General features: G+C 52.5%; 1 protein-coding gene across 1 annotated transcript in view; it reads left to right on the plus strand.

Annotated features, from left to right (window-relative positions):
- Crispld2 (cysteine rich secretory protein LCCL domain containing 2) overlaps positions 1–17071 on the plus strand; it is a 52948-nt gene that overhangs the window by 15069 nt on the left and 20808 nt on the right. The window contains exons 3-11 of the mRNA XM_005345761.2: positions 1872–1990; positions 3540–3672; positions 4014–4129; positions 6461–6561; positions 11269–11412; positions 11741–11801; positions 14596–14662; positions 15073–15203; positions 16173–16216. Coding sequence (XP_005345818.1) covers positions 1872–1990; positions 3540–3672; positions 4014–4129; positions 6461–6561; positions 11269–11412; positions 11741–11801; positions 14596–14662; positions 15073–15203; positions 16173–16216 — 916 coding nt within the window. The remainder of the gene's footprint in view (positions 1–1871; positions 1991–3539; positions 3673–4013; positions 4130–6460; positions 6562–11268; positions 11413–11740; positions 11802–14595; positions 14663–15072; positions 15204–16172; positions 16217–17071) is intronic.

The following is a 17071-nucleotide window of genomic DNA, read 5'->3' on the forward strand; positions in this document are numbered from 1 at the left end:
ACTTGTGCTGTTCTGATGTCTCATTTCTCTTTCCTTCAGTGGCGTCAAGGTCCGGCTTCTCTCCCTCCTCAGCCCTGTTTCTGTCCTTGTCCCCCAGGTCCCAGTCCCACTTCCTCCATCAGCAGCCACTGACTTTCCTTTAGAGACCACTCTGGTACTAATGGGTCCTTCTTGGTCTCGAGGTCTGGGATGAGTGGCCAGCTATGTGGGCCCTGAGCAAGGCTACCTTTGGGGAACATGGTACAAACACCCATCTTTTCCCTTGGGAAATCTGGGCAGTCTTCCAAGATGTCAGCATGTGGGGTGGCTGTGTGCTTTTCTGGGGGTGTACAAACATAAAAGGGCATCCTGCGTCCTGGGTCGTCTCCTTTTCAGCTGGTCTTTGCTGAAGATGACAGAAGCCACAGAGGTCTTTCTTCCTGAGCTCTTGCTGCAAGATGTTTGGGTAGCCAGGTGAAGTGGTCACTTGACCCTGAGTTCCAAGGTGGAAATGTCCCCCTTGACTGGTTTTCCTCAATCACTGTGAGGATGAGGACTGGGAGAGGCTGGCCGTGTCCCACAGGGTCTCTTGTTGCTCAATGGCCTAGACCCTCTACTTTGGTAGCTTTTAAAACTTAGAGATTAAAGCCTACTGTTTCCCAGGCACTCCCCAGGGTGGCTGGGTACCACTCACATGTGGATGGGGTTCCAGAGATTGCTCAGAGAGGCTATGTTGTCAATGGTAGCTTCAAGCTGTCCTCATACCCCCTTGCCAAGGCGGAGACAGCTCCTGCTGGGAGGCCACGCCCCAGCAACACTCCCTGGGCAGGTGGATGGGGTAGTGTGTCTTCCACCAGCATGGAGAACTGGGTTGGAGGTGTGAGCATGGGGACCCGAGGGACCCTGGGAGAACAGGAAGCATTAATCCCAAGCTGCACATGGGAAGCTAGACCCAGAGTGACTGATCTGGAAGGGTCTGGCCCTTGACATCCATGGTGAGGCTGCCTGTCTCCACACCTGATGCTCAGAGGAGATGTGCGGTGAACACGAGAGTGTCGGGGGACCGGGCTCCCTTCCCTACCTTTCAGTCCTCTGCATGCCTGAGGATTATCTAACTATTGCGCATATGCTGTGTGCTTGCCCAGAGGAAGACCTTGTACTCATGGGACTGCTGACCAGAGGTGACATTGTGACAAGTTGAGCAGAGCCAGGAGGTGGAGGGAACCCAAAAGGGGGATGAGGGACTCAAGGCAGTAACAGAAGCTAAAGGCTGAGGTGGTTGCCAGTGGGATTAGGAAGAGTGAGCTCATAGGCAGGGAAGGGTGTGAGGGAACAGAATGGCGAAACCTCACCACCACCCACATCTTGTTCCCTAGAAAGGAAACAAGTGGAGTGCCTCTGAGGAGTTGCATGGTGCTTGGATTTCTGATCCCGCCCCCCCAACATATCATGGTGCTCCTGGAGAGTCATATTGGGTCCCACAGACCTAAAGCCAGAGCCTAGCTCTAGACTAGCTGGGTGTGTGGCTGTGACCCAGTAGCCTGGCTTCTCACAGCCTTGGCTCTCTTTTCTGTAAAATGAAATGAGGCAGGCACTCTCCAGGACCATGGCAGGAAGGCAAGGAGAGACTTGGATGCACCCAGGGCTCGCACCGAGGGTACGGGTGGGCTCTCAGCTCCTGAGGATGGCCCAAGGGTGACCAGGATGCTCACCTGCCCTCTCTGTGTGTGTCTGATTGCTGTCATTTGGCACCCCCTTCAGTTTTGCACTCACTCATGTTGAGAAGCTGAGCTCACAGGCCTCTGTTAGAAGCACAGCCAGAACTTTGACAGCCCTGCTCTGGGCTTTCTGCTTCTCCCTCCTGATGTCTCTGCCATCTCTCTTCCCTACAGACTTGGGATGAGGAGCTGGAGAGGTCCGCGGCCGCATGGGCACAGGAGTGCCTGTGGGAGCACGGGCCCGCCAGCCTCTTGGTGTCCATCGGGCAGAACCTGGCCGTGCACTGGGGCAGGTAAGAGCAGCCGGCGCCCCAAGCTGCAGCGTCCCCCCACTTGAGAGTGATCTGGCTGCTGCAGGATGACTGGCACAGAGGGCTTGGCGTTCCTGTGTGTTGTCAAATGTGGAGTGGTTGAGTACTTGCCTGGAAGGTTCGAGGCTATGGCTTCTGCCCCCAGCATCATGAACACACAAACCACTTAATGGGGCAACCTGCAGCCCTGACAGGCTCAGCTCTTTGTTTACGGCCTACTGCTTGGTCAGACAGCAACAAAATTCCAACTGCCGCCCAGATTGCCCCACCCTGGATGGTATCCCTTTCCTCCTATCAGCGCGTTTCCCTCTAGATTCATGGTGTCTCCTCGACCGAGAATGGCTTGCCCATCTCACAGACCCACATACAGCCTTTCTGTCCCCATGGTCCTCTTCTGAGGCCCTCCTGTCATCCCCCCAGGGGCCCTGGGACAGTGATAGGATCAGAGGCACAGACTGTCCCGTCCCTGATGGGTAGGTTTCTTCCCCTCAGACATGCTGGCACTGGTACAGTGTTCCTGTACAGATTCCCTTCTGCCCTAGCTCCTCATGGCACGTGCCTCCGAGGGGCTGACCGGGGTGGGAGGCTGTGTCCTGGGGACTTGCTGACCGCGGCTGCTGGTGCTGGGCCCAGGCAGTAATTGTTACAAGACCTCAAAGTCCTTGGCTGACCGCAGCGCTGTCACCGACGGTCATTCTCTGTAAACCACTATGTTTACACTTGCTGGTGACCAAGGGACTGTGGGTTCATAGGCGAGTTATTCTTTTTCTTCCTGATGGAAACAAAACAGAACAGTGAGTGCCCAGTGGCTCATACCCAGAGTACCAGTGCTTGGGAAGAGGAAGCAGGAGAACCCTGAGTTCAAGGCCAGCCTGGGGCAGTGGCCACAGATCAGTGGCCTCCCCACAGTGTCCTAGCTGTATGTCACTCTTCAGCCTCTCACTTAATGTCTGCTGGCCTTTACCTCGGCTTCAAGTGAACCTATAACGCATGCCTACCGTCTTCCTCTCTGTCTCCTTGCAAATCCCCCCTGCTTGGTCCTGACCAATCCTGTTTCTGTCCTCCCTCCCTCCTTGTTTCTCTCTCTCTGGAGCCTCCCACGTGTAATCACTATGGCAGAGCCACACCCCGCCCCTTTCCTCACTTTTTGAGTCAAGTTCTCACTGAATTGTCCAGTGAACTCACTCTGGAGCCCAGGCTGGCTTTGAATTTGACATCTTCCGACCTTAACCTCTGGACTAGCTGAGCTGACAGGCCTGCCTGCAGCCCCTCACCTGCCTTACACACATTTGTATCTTAAATTAAGGAGGTCCTGGCTGCAGTGTGTCTGAAGTCTTGGGTTCTTGAGTTGCTTGTATTTCACCCATTGTGCTTGAAAATGAATACATAATTAAGGTGACATGGGTAAACCTTTCCTGTGCAGGCAGGCAGCTTGGAGGCCACTCAAGATGGGATAGTTTCAGGCAGAGGCTGGTAGGGTTGGGTGCCCAGGTCCCAATCTATGGACCACCCACCACTTCTGTCCCTATAGGTACCGCTCTCCTGGGTTCCACGTGCAGTCCTGGTATGACGAGGTGAAGGACTATACCTATCCCTACCCCCACGAGTGCAACCCATGGTGCCCAGAGCGCTGCTCAGGTGCCATGTGCACCCACTACACACAGGTAATTTGGGTGCTCCAGACCTGGGGAGCGTGTCTGCTAAGGCAAATGCAGGAGTGCTTACTGCCTGAGGTCTTTCTTCTAATTTTGTGCTTCTCAGAGCACACTGGTTAGGTCCTGCTGTCTGCTCTGGCTGAGTTCACAGGAGGAGAAAATTGGAGTATTCTCTGGAAACTTCTATGGCAATTTACATGGCTGAGGTTTTTCACCATTGTGTGCATATAGTGTGTTATGAAAAGGCAGCGTGCACTCCCCCAGTGGATGGCTCTTTTCTGGCGCCCTGCCTATCAGAGTTGCCCTGGGACGCCCTGCCCCTGAGCTGTAACACGGTGCTGTCTTTTCAGATGGTCTGGGCCACCACCAACAAGGTTGGTTGTGCTGTACACACCTGTCGGAGGATAAACGTCTGGGGAGACATCTGGGAGAATGCTGTGTATCTTGTCTGCAATTATTCCCCCAAGTAAGACTGTGTTGTCTGGGTCACACAAGCCAGCTGGGATGCATTTGTTTGTCGCGGGGGAACTGGCTGCAGCAGGTCTCAAGAGTGAAGCTTTAGTTATCTCAGTAACAAAGAGTCTAGAAATCCCTGCTTCCAGGTGAGGGAATGACTCAGAGTTAGCAAGGACTTGGGCCCTGTCTAAAGTCCTCAAGGCCCCAAGGTGGCTGCAGAGTTCCAGCACTCTGCCCTCCCCCCGTACGATTCTACTTCACATAGCAGGAATGTAGGAATGGCTTGTCTCCTTTGGCATTTCCCCACAAAACATCTTTGGCTAGAATTAGACAAGGGGGACCACAATTACTCCAACTGGTTTTCTGAGTCATCTCCCAAGGCCACTTGTCCAAGCGAGAGTAGCTGTTGTCTGGCTGGGGGAGGGAAGACGGGGGGGGGGGAGAGGAGGGCGGACAAGAGAGAGTAAAAGATAACAGAGGGGGGTGGTGTGGTGGTGAGTAGTGCTGTTTTCTCTGAAATGGAGCCACAGACTGGCTGGTTTGTATCAGCTTTGACTTCCTTCCTGAAGAGGCCTGAGCATCCCTGTCACAGTGTGTCCTTCACCCAACAGCTCACCGCACAGATCTGTGCAGAGCACATATCCACTTACCCATTGACAGTCTGCGGTTTGAACGATGATGCTGGTCACCATCCTGGCATGGGCACAGGCACTGTGGCAGGCTCTCTGGCATACTTACTTACTAGAGGGATAAAGCAGGTGGCGAGAGGAGGTGGAATGAGGTGGGGGTCAGGAGCTGTGGGCTTGGGAGGGGAAAAATTGTGGGAAAACCATGGCGCGTGGCTTTGGGTTGTTGGGGCAGTAGCTGCAGAGCCACACCCCAGGGTCTAATGGCAGACACTTGTTCATCCGTGTCTGTTTGGGAGGGACGTCTGAAATGGAGGCCTGAAGGCATTTATACTTGGCGTGTAGGCGTCCATCTTCCTGCCATGTGCCCACGTGGCCATGAGAGACAGCAGAAAGTGAGCATGCTCTTTGGGCCTCTTCTCATGAGGGTACTGGTCCCACTGGGGCAGAGTTCCACTCTCCTGATTTAATTAACTTTAATTACTTTCCTAAAGGCCCACGTTGGAGTGTGCCCGTAGGGTAGGTTGGGCTTTATTGTGACCAGGGAAGGCATTGCCTGTCAGACCCCACCTTGGTCAGCTTGTTTGCTAGTCACCTTTGACTGCTGTAGGATAATCCCTGCTACCCATGACCTTTTCCTTCAAGAGTGTTCCCAGTCTTTGAGCTGGTCAGGCCACCATCATGGAAGCAGGGGGGGGAACAATGACCATGACCTGGGAATGGTGTGAGTCGAGCGTGGCTCTTGCTTCTATGGCCTCATGTGTAAGGGAAGTGCCATCCGCGAGCTGCTCAGAGGTTCTGGAGCCTGGATATCTGCTGCCTGGCCTGAGAGGCCAGCTAGCCTCTGTGAACTCTGGTGTTTGCCCTCATGGGCCTGAACGCCTGGAGGTCTGGCCTATGGTTGAGGAAACAGAATCAGTGTGTTGAGGAGAACTGGTCCTGGGGAGCAGAACAAACCCCTGTGGGATCTCAGTTTCCTGAGGAGATCGAGCTCTCCCATGGATAGTGAGGGAGTGTGTTTCAGTCCCTGCTTGATGTCCCACTGGGGTTCATCTCAGTGTCCCCCACTGTGTCCCCAGCACAAATACTCGCAGAGTTAGAACTGTGGGGTCCACACCAATGCCCAGAGGTTGTTGCAGCTGTCTTTGTGGCTCTGTAGAGAGGAGGGTGTACTGAGAAAGAGAAAGAGGCAAGACACCTCCCCAGCGTGGGCCATTTCCCTCCCTGACTCAGTGATGTCATCACTCTTCGGCCATTGGAGTGGACCACATAGTGCACAGAGGAGCCTCTGCTGTCTCTCAGTGGCTCTGACAGGAGCCCCTGCCTCCCTCAAAAGCAACCACAGACCACCCTGGTGGGCCGATTTGCTTTATAGACGTTATCAAGAGCCTTGGTCAAGGACTGTCCTGGTGGCTACCCACTGTATGATTAATGAGCCATGGCTCAGGGTAGGGGACCCTGTCTGAGGTCACTCAGATGGGTTTGGGGTTGCATATGTCACCCAGGGAACCATTCCTTAAGCAGTACTCAGTGACAGGGTCTCATCATGGTGCTCAGAGCCCCCTGGCTGACTGGCACTGGAGGGGGAGGCCATGGAGCTGCCATTCCTGTACCAGGACTGTGTTCTTCTCCCAACAACAGGGATTCTGTTTAAGGTTCCCTAATGGGCCCCGGCCTAAAGGATGGGGCTCATGGTGTTTCTGGTCTGTCTTCAGGGGAAACTGGATTGGTGAGGCCCCCTACAAGCATGGTCGTCCCTGCTCCGAGTGCCCACCCACCTATGGAGGCGGCTGCCGGAACAACCTATGCTACCAAGGTAGGTGGCTTGGGGACTCCCGCCCTGGTGTGGGTTCCGGCCCTTGGATCCGCAGGTGGTGATGGCTAAGATGGAAACGGAGTCAGATTCAGACCCAGCACTGCTGCCACCCCTGCCACCCTTTAGGTCTGCACCCCTCTGCTCTCTGCACTAGGTCCCTGACACCTGCTGACCCCACTGTCCTGAGATGCCCCCCACCCCCACGTAGCTCCTTGGCCTGGCCCCAGAGGACAGTGGGTATGACCTTGGACTCAGACTCCCTCCACACCTTCCTCAGCATGTCTGCTTAAGACAGAGGTTGTGAGTCAGAGGTGGTGGCTCATGCCTGTCATCCCAGCACTTGGGTAGCTGAGGCAGGAGGATTGCCACAAATTTGAGATCAGCCTAGATTTCATAGCAATACTCTGCTTGACCTCTTGGGACCTCCCCAAAACAAAACCTGCACATAAAATCCAGGTGATTTTGTTTTGTTTTGGTTTTGGATTTTTGGTTTTCGAGACAGGGTTTCTCTATGTAGTCCTACCTGTCCTGGAACTTGCTTTGTAGACCAGGCTGACCTCTAATTCACAGTGGTCTGCCTGCCTCTGTCTCCCAAGTACTGGGATTAAAGGCGTGCTCCACTACTACCTGGCAAAATCCAGGCAATTAACATGAAATTGAGTTTCACCCAATCAGCCACAGACACTGGTGCCCTTGTCTGGAACCATTCCCTTATCCTATTGATAGTGACTACTGTCAAGGCTGCCTGGGGACAGTATGCTTTCTGCTCATGACTGTTGACTCCCAAAGGGCTTTAGAAAGCATCCATTTTTCCTCCCACCGTAAACACCACAGATTCTCCAGCTTAACATGCTCTTGAGGTTCTGGGGTAGTTCTGACTCTCAGAAGGTTGGTGTGGGGGTTCTCCAGGGTGATGTCTGTTCTGTGCGGCTCTAATAGCTGCCCAGGGCTGACTGGGAAGGGAGTGGGCAGATTCTACTGCATGGGAGTGTGGACCTGCAGCAGTGACCCTCTGACCTGTTCCGTCCCTGAGATGGACGTGGGGTCAGACCTGTTGAGCTCTAGGATGTGGAATAGCAGAGATCCTAGTTCACAGAAGGCCAGGCTCTTTGCCACTCCAGCTAACTGATGTGAGAAACACTACCAGAGGACCAGGACAGAATCAGGGACAATTGAGATCCCTGAGAGCATGATCCTGCCTGCAGTCTGCCCCATGAACTGCCTTGTGCCAGGTCCCCATGACAGCTCTTTCCTGGAGACAGGTCTGATGTCCCCATCTTCAGGGAGTCTCTGGGTATCAGACAGACATGCACCTGCCACCAAGTTCTCGTGACCCCCACACTCCTCAGGAACTTGGCTGCCCTGTCTTACAGTTGCTGGTGCACTCCAGGGCCCTGGGCAGGTGTGTCCCATGTGCTGGTGGATAAACAGACTCTCCCCTTCACAGAGGGCTCTTTCAAGAAGTCAGAGCACACAGAGGCCCCAGACACTAGCTTACCCATCCCACGGTGCCCATGTGCTTATTTCTTTATTTGTGGTGGAAAACACCCAACTTTGCTTGGCAGACACGGTCGTTTTCTTAGCTAACCATGCAGAAAACCTCCCCTAACTCAGCTTATCTACATAAGCCACTAAATAAGGGTGTGCCGTGGCACCCTTAAGGCCATGACCTATAATGGGGACACAAGGATTTAAGGATAAGGATAGAAGTTTCCTTTTATCCGGTACCTCCCTGTAGGGGAATAACAGGCCCAGGAAGTACCCAACTTTCTGTTCAGCTTCATCCCAGCTCTGTGAGCCCAGATGGGTCCCTTCTACATCCCCTTGCCTCTCTGAGCCTCAGTTTCCTCATATGTGGAGTGGTTGCCATGTCTCTTATGGCAGAAAGATGAGGAGTGGGGTCAGGGCCTGGATGCTCAGATGTCGCCAATCACAAAGCCAGGGGAACCGGTGGGATGGCAATACCCTGGGTCCTGAGACCCTTGGCTTGGAGCAGACTGTGTGTGTTGAATATCCTGGGCATGAAGAGATCCTGATCTATGCAGTTATGGTTACCAGGAAGTACCCAAGTCCCTTTGGGTCACACATCTCTATGATATAGGACTGCCTGCCCTTGTTATGAAAGAGTGAGCTACCTCAGACCCTGCCAAGCTAGATTCTCTCAGTAAAGCTGGCCTTTTGAGTTGTCAGATCCTAAAGCCAATGGAAGAAACCCAGCTCACTCCCAGACAGCCTGGCTGTCAGCGAGGGGCCCGTGAATGGCTGCATTGATGGAACAGGCCTTGAGGCTCCCTGTGCAGCCCAGGGGTTCCATGGAGGTTCAGGCCAGGGTTGGTGCTCCTGGGCTTTGGGAATCCCAACCTCGGGAGCCTCAGGCCTTATTGGTGGATGTCCTTTCTCCTTGACTCTCAGGGGGTGGGGGTTGAGTCTCTTGTTCCCTTGGGATTTTATTGAGCTTCTCCTGTGTATGGAGTGTTGGGGGTACAGTGGGTGATGAAGCTGGGGCTCCTGGGAGCAAAGATGAAATTAAAGCCAGCCATGTGTGTGTCTTCCCACCTCTGCTTTCCCTATCCCTTCTCCTCTCAGGCCTGGGCTGGCCTGGGATAAATCAGTCTCCACACACTGCCCAGCGCACCACCTAGAAAGACAGGGCGCCTCATTCACTGACCCTTCGTTTGGATACCTGTCATGGTGACAAGAGGACATCAAGATCCAGGATGTCCCTCTGTGAAGACAGTCCCTTGCTCCAGGAGAGGCAGTAGCCCTTGGTGATGATGGGCCTCTGTGGAATCAGAGAGGCCTGTGGGTGCTCCTTGAAATAGTCTTGGCCCAAGCGTATCCACTGATAGTCCAACTCTGTACCAGAGAAAATATTTCCTTATGAAGGAGATTGCCAGCCTGGAGGGTAGGAGACTCGCCCCCCTCATTGGCCCATGGGAGTGTTAATCAGCAAGGTTGAGGTGGGTGGGCTGAGCTGTGAGGTGTGTTCAGTGGGTTTATTGGCCATCACAGAGCTTCCGTGCATTCTCCGAGGTGTGTGGAAGGTGCTTCCCAGCTCTGCCACACAGACACTTGTGGAGAACTGTGGTCCTTGGTGGGGCTACCTGGGGGCTCATCATGTATCAGGTGGCACAGGAGGGCTAGCCCACCCTCAGGCTCTGCTTTGGCTGGAGGTCAGAGTTTGGTGTCCCTGTGGTCCCACTTCTATTGCCCATCCAAATGAGAACAGAGGTTAGCGAGCTGACTGACGCTCTGAGGCACGGTCAGCCCATGAGGTGAAGCGCTCTGGAAGGGGCTGGGGTCGGAGCATGATCATGGGGATGGAGGAGCACATGATGCCCTGGGTGGAAAAAGATCTAGACTGAGTAAGCCGTACTCTTTTAAACCAGGAGCTGGAAGCTTTAGATAGCTCTATGTACCAGGCCTTTTGAGATGGGAATCTCATTATATAGTCCAGGCTGCCTTGAACTCACAACCCTCCTGTCTCAGCCTCTGTAATGTGGAGATTGCAGGTCTGTGCCACTTTAAGTTGTTTGAGACAGAGTATACTGGTTAGGCGTTTTGTTTTGTTTTGTTTTTGGATCAACTTGATACAAGCTAGTGTGGTCTGGGAAGAAGGAACCTCTACTGAGAAAATGCCCCTGTCGACTTGGCCAGTAGGCATGCCTGTGGGGGCCTTTTCTTGATTAATGACTGATGTGGGAGGGCCCAGCCTCCTATGAGTGGTACCACCCCTGGACGGGTGGTCTTGAGTTGTATGAGCAAGCCACAGACAGCAAGCCAGTAAGCAGCACTCCTCCATGGCCCTTGCCTCAGCTCCTGCCTCTGGGTACTTGCTTTGGCTTCCCTCACCAAACTGTCGTCTGTAAGCCACATAAACCCTCTCCTCCCCGAGTTACTTTTGACCATGGTGTTTATCACATCCATAGAAAGCCAACTAAGGCATAGGGTCTCATCATGTGGGCTAGATTATCATGTTACTCACTTTATAGCCAGGCTGGCCTGAACTTGAAGCAGTCCCCCTGCTTCGGCTTCCTGCATGCTGAGCTTACAGGCATGAACCACACTATGTCTAGCTAGGTCCAACACTAAGACTATAAATCTCCATTGCTGAGCCATGGCTTGAGCCAGGCGAGTGGTCCCTGTCACTAGGGGTAGAAGTGTGGTATGAGCCTCTGTGACTGTTCCCCAACAAAACCAGAAATCAGAGGGACCTCGGAGAGAGCTACACCTTTGAGGCTATGGTTAGGGACAGGGACAGATGATTGTGTAGAAGAGGAGGTGGGACAAGTGACCATTCTGACTTCCAAGTGTGGGTGCTGCACCCCACCCGCACCTAGGGCTACTTCTCTGAGTTCCAAGGTAAACATAGAAGCAAGCTGACCATCCATCCTCCCAGGGCTGGTAGAATTCCACCTGGGCAGGCCTGTCCCCGGAGTAACCTCCTCTCTCTAGCTGAAATGAGTCTTTGTGAAGCCAAATCTCAGGGCTTAGTCTGCAGGCTGCTTTTTCCAAAGAGCCTTTTAGAGATGGCTCTGGTGGCACCAACCTTTAATCCTAGCATGGGGGAGGCAGAGGCAAGTGGATTTCTGAGTTTGAGGCTGGCCTCATCTACACGGTAAAATCCAGTCTTAACAACAAAACAAAGTCCAAGAGTATTGTGGTTGAATGCCACATGTTCTCTTTCTTCTTCCTTACCACCATTAGAAGAGTCTAACAGTCAGAAACCGGAGGTGGATGAGATGAACGAGGTGGAATCTCCCCCTGCTCCCGAGGAAAAACATGTCTGGGTTCAGCCCAGGGTGGTCAGACCCTCGAAGCCCAAGAAGACCCCAGCTGTCAGCTTCATGAGTGAGTGGTGTTCCCAGCCTTTGGGGTGCTTGCCACCGGATCCCTTTGCTAGGGGCTGGTGGAGAAAGGGAGCTTGGAACCGGGCAACAGGAGAGGGTGGGACAGATCTGGCTGGGGTGCAACCCCATATTCTTATTTGGAAAACGAAGTCTATTTATTTCTGCTGTTCAAGCCTCCCATAGAAGCCCTGAGCCAGGAGTCATTGCTCTTTCTCTAGTAATGGTGTGGACTCCAGAGCATTCCAGAAAGTTCCTTGGAATAGGGGAGGGGTTTTCTAACCCAGATTTACCCTCCTGGTCTCATAGTCCCATTTCCATGTCTCTCCTAGCCCAAGTGGTCCGCTGTGACACCAAGATGAAGGACACATGCAAGGGATCCACTTGTAACAGGTGAGGGCCCAGCTGGGCTGGGCTGGGCTGGGCTGAGCTAGCTGCCCTTGGGACCCTCCTGAGACACAGTCAGTCATAAGATCTGCTAAAGCCTTGCTGCCTACTCTGAGCCTCCCAGAAGCATGGGGCAATGGTACTGACACTGTTGGCACAAAGTACATCAGACTCAGCTAGAAGCTATCATACATGCCATATGCTAATTAGACTGACCATGACACTCCTCAGTCCTCCTGACTGTGGCATCCTGCTGTCCCCCAACCATGACATCCATTGTTACTCCTGACCACCACCTCCGATTGACTGACGAATGGTCTGTCTCCATTACATGTCACCAGAGTTTCTCAACTGTTGCTCCTAGGGTACGTGAGACATTTGAACATTATTAAGGTGAGATACCTTGTATATTAGAGAATTTTGAGCAACCTCCAAGACCTTGATCTCCACCAAATGTCAGTGGGGGACAACCAAAACTGGGGGTGGTATCCTAAAATAACCAGTGTATCCTAAAATAACCCTGCTGGGCACACAGTACTGCCAAGTACTTTGTCTTTGGTCCAGAGAGGGTACTACACCCTGCGGGGGTGGGGGGGGAGCAGGGGGAGGACCTCAGTGCATTGTGGGAGAAGTTGACATGAAATCTCTTATTGTAGCCAGTGTATCTCAACCCTGATGGGCACCGGTATGAATTCTGCCCTTGGGGCTGGTGGCTTCAAACTACCTGAAATTTAGCCAGCAGCTTGCAGTCTCTAAGGATTTAGCAGGATGCCCTCTCTAGGCAGAACATGAGCCCTGTTCACTGAGGGATGTTAGCCTCATCTAGGGGAGTGTTCCGAGAGTGTCACTGAAGGCCTCTGCCCAGGGGTGCCAGCACAGTCTGAGTCCGCCAAGAGCTGAGCTATTTGGGGCTGGAAGGAGAGGGTGGCTTCTCCATATCACCCAATGGACCCAGAGTCCATTCTGTGGGAGAGGCCTTCATTCACACAAGGAGTGACATGAAACAGTAGCCAGGATGTGGCTGTCTCACGGGCACACCCATTGGGTGCCCTGCTCAGTTATGGACGTCTGTGCAGTACTGCCCTGTGGGAGGAAACCACCGAGTGTTAGTGACACAAGCCAGATGTGGGGGAATGACCACACCCAAACCCAAGGCGGCATCCACTGTCTGCACTGGGTGAACTGGATAGCGAGCAGGTATGTTCAGACCACATTTCATGAGCACTCTGGAGCCGTCTAAGCTTAGAAGACGGTGAGGTGGCATTCCCTGGGCAGGATGAAGCTGTGGGTCTCTCTATAGCGGCTCCAGAGGCCTCCAGGCAGCCAAGGTAACTCAACCCAAATCATAAACTATGGCAGCCTAGCCTCACCATAGAAGTAACATCCATGAGGATTCCCCACAACCCCTGGCTTTAAAAGGCATTTTAATTCATTGTGTAATGCAAGAAAGCAGTAATTCATTAAAAATACTAAGCATCCCAAAACCCCCTTGGCTTCGCATGCCCCACTTTTTATCCATGTGGCTAAGGCCAGTCCTGCTCATGTGTTTGCTGCTTATTCTCCAGAATCCACCAGCATTCCTCAGACTTTTCATTTTTGAGTAGCTACATAACAAGCTGACATATGGTGACACAAAGCTATGTTTGACTGTGCCTTTATCACCTGCTGCCATCTGTCTAGTCCTTATGAGTCCCGGTATACTTGATGAACAGTTGGGTAACTTACTGACTTTTTTTAAAATTTTGTTTTGGTTGTGATTTGTCAAGACAGGGTTTCTTTGTGTAGCCCTGGCTGTCCTGGAACTCACCCTGTAGAGCAGCCTGGTCTCTGCCTCTGCCTCCCGAATGCTGGGATTAAAGGTGGGCGCCACCACCACTCTGCGAACCTGCTGATTTTGTACCTGGCATGTACAAGGGAAGTTGGAGGGTCTGTGAACATGAACTTGACGGCATTCCTATAGGTTAGACTTTAGTCTGTGGTGAACAGGAACCTCACTGCTCTGTTAACTTCATTAAACAACCATAAACTTCGGACTGGGGAGACGACTCCAGACAGGTGAAGGCTTGTTTTGTGCCTGTGAGAACCAGAGTTTTAGCATCCATGAAAAAGCTGGGTGTGAGCCTGTAACCCCAGGGCCAGAGGGAGAAAACACAGGCAGGGGGATTGCGAGGATTTTCCGACTAGTCTGTGTACCTAACTGGGGAGCCCCAGGTTCAGAGAGAGACTTGTCTCAGAAAATAAAGTGAAGAGTGGTAAGGAAGACACCCAACATTGACCTTTGACTACCGTTCTCACGCACCCCCCCCCCACACACACTGGGTACTGTACAACTGTCATCCTAACACTGAGGAGCAGAGGCAGGAGGATCGTCATGTCTTAGCTACATAATGAGTTCCAGACCAGTTTGAGCCACAAAGTAAGACTCAGTCTCAAAACAAACAAATGGGCCAGAGAGATGGCTCAGCAGTTAGGAATGGCTGCTCTAAATGGAGACCAGTGTTCGAATCCCAGCACTCACCCTGGTGGCTCACAAACACCTGTAACTTTCTCTCCAAGGATCCCACCAGCTCTCTGGTATCTGGCGGCACCCACGCCTACAACACATATACACAGACACACACATAGCTCCCTGGCACCTGCCGGCACCCACACCCACAACACATACACACAGAAGCACACAGAATTGTTCTTAGCAGTGGGACCCACCAGTGACATTTCTGAATTCAGTGAGAAATCTAGCGAGGAAACATGGCAGCGTCACTGGGTGCTCTCACCAATGAGCTTTTTTCTCACCCATCAGGTACCAGTGCCCTGCAGGCTGTCTGAACAACAAGGCGAAGATTTTTGGATCTCTGTTTTATGAGAGTGTGAGTGTGGCCAGTGTTTCTGTAGCCAGCACATGGGAAACCCCACCAGGTAGCTTAAAGCAAATGAGATTCATGGAGACAGGTGTTCAGTTCTTACTCAACCTGGACCGTCTGAATGAACCGATCTGTGTAGTCTAGTGGCTCAAAAGCTGTTGAAGCCACTCCTGGGAACCAGGACTGGATATCACTGTGGGACTGGAGTCAACACACTTGGCTAAAAGGGCTTACGCAGCAAGGATGAGCTTTTAAGCCATCCAGGAACAAGGGTGGGGCTAAGGACAGCCATGAATGGATGGTTGGGTGGGGCATATTTTGGCCCAAAGTTTTGACTTTTGGTTGGCCGGGGACAAGAACCTCAGATGGTTCTGGGAGAGGAACTTTGCATCTGTGTTCTCTTCTCTGCTCTGTAGTCCTCCAGCATATGCCGGGCTGCTGTCCATTATGGCGTCATTGATGATCGAGGTGGCCTGGTGGATGTTACCAGGAACGGGATGGTCCCCTTCTTTGTTAAATCTCAAAAAAATGGTGTGGAGTCCCTGAGGTACCTGTCCTGTTCTCTGTGTGGAGGGGAGGGGGGAGGCATCCTGACAGTGATCTCTTATTGTAGAAGTGGTTTTGAGGGCCAGGGTGAGGGCTCAGTTGGTAAAGTGCTTGTCACGCAAACACAAGGACCTGTTTAAAAAGTCCTGTGTGGGGTGTGTACTTGTCATCCTGGCACTGGGGAGGCAGAGACAGGAGGGTCCCTCGAACTCAGTGGCAACCTAGCCTACCTGCTGAGCTCTTGGCAAGAGCCCCCCTCCCCCCAAAACGTGAATGGTGCCTGAGGCTGATCTCCGGTCTTCACACATGTGTGCACACACTTGTATGTGCAACCCACAAGCACACACCCCCTCCCACCCCTCACAAACACATCCTTACCCCCACATGTTATCGAAACTTTGGCAATGTTCTAAGAAAACAGGAATACAAAAGCCAACCCATGCAGCTCACTTGACTAACTTCTGGCTACTAGCTGATCTAGTCAGAGGTCTCCGAGGGTTGGGCCACCTGGTGACGTTCTGGATCTTACTTCCTCTAGCCTTCTGACCTCTGCTTCATCTTACGCATTTAAAAACCTTTATTCTGTCTGAAGCAGGATCACCATGAGTTTGAGGCTAGCCCACACTACAGTGAGCTCCAACCCTCCTGAAACATATATAAAGAAACCAAAAAAGAAGTGTATTATTCTAAGAAGGGTTCTGGTCGGGTGGTAGTTGTGCACACTTTTAATTTCAGCTCTTGAGAGGCAGAGGCAGGAGGATCTCTGTGAGTTCGAGGTCAGCCTGGTCTATAGAGCGAGTTCGAGGACAGCCAGGGTTGTTACACAGAGAAACCTTGCCTTGAAAAAGAAAACAAACAAGCAAACAAAAACGTCGTGCAATCCCACTCTGGAATAGTCTGAGCTTCAGGCAGTGTGAGGTATGTGGGCTGTTAGTGCTCAGAATGCCCTGACTCATGTTTTCCTTTCCAGCAAATACAAGCCTTCTAGCTCCTTCACAGTGTCCAAAGTAAAAGGTAAGCCAGCCAGGCCCCGAGGGAGAAGGATGATGCATGGGGAGCCTGGGGTTTCCCAGGAAATCTCCCTTCCTTCATCTTTGCTTTGTAGTTATCATTTCAGCCTGAACCATTGTTCCCAAGAAAGGCTCTGTCAGGAGAGGGCATTTCTCTCACTGGTTTCTTTTTCTTTTCCTTCCTTCCTCCCTTCCTTCTTTTCTTCCTTTCTTCTTTCCCTCTCTCCCTCCCTCCCTCCCTCTCACCCTCCCTCCCTCCCTCCATCCGTCTCTCCCTCCCCCTCCCTCCTTTCCTTCCTTTCTTCTTTTTTTCTTTATTTTTTTTTTCTTTTTTGGTTTTCCAAGACAGTGTTTCTCTGTTTAGCCCTGGCTGTCCTGGCACTCGCTCTGTAGACCAGGCTGTCCTGGAACTCAGTGATCTGCCTGCCTCTGCTCCACCACCACCTGCTCTCTCACTGGTTTCTAAGAATATTTAGCTTTGAACTTGGCTATAAATGGGTGAGCCAGAAACACGGGGGCGTGGCTGCCACCTGAATACCATAGACATGGTCAACGTCAGGTCTGCTGGTCAAAGGCTTCCATGGGTGGAATCACTGTCCTGGCAGAGATAGATGCCAGGGAGATGAGAAATTGAGGCAGGAGCTAGCGATTGGGCCACTGTGGCCACTAGTGTCCCCCAGCTTCTCCGCGGGTAGACACAGAATCACACCCGGGATGGTCAAAGGTGGCAGAACAGGGGACAGGTTTTGAAAGCAAGCATCAGTTTTCAGGTGGCAGCATGGGACTCTCTCATGGAGAGACCAAGGGAGATGTATGTACAGGCAGACACATTGGGCTGTGGGGCTGTCTCTAGTCTGTT

The sequence above is a fragment of the Microtus ochrogaster genome, chromosome 4 (genome assembly GCF_000317375.1).
Source record: "Microtus ochrogaster isolate Prairie Vole_2 chromosome 4, MicOch1.0, whole genome shotgun sequence".
In the NCBI taxonomy this organism is placed as follows: domain Eukaryota; kingdom Metazoa; phylum Chordata; class Mammalia; order Rodentia; family Cricetidae; genus Microtus; species Microtus ochrogaster.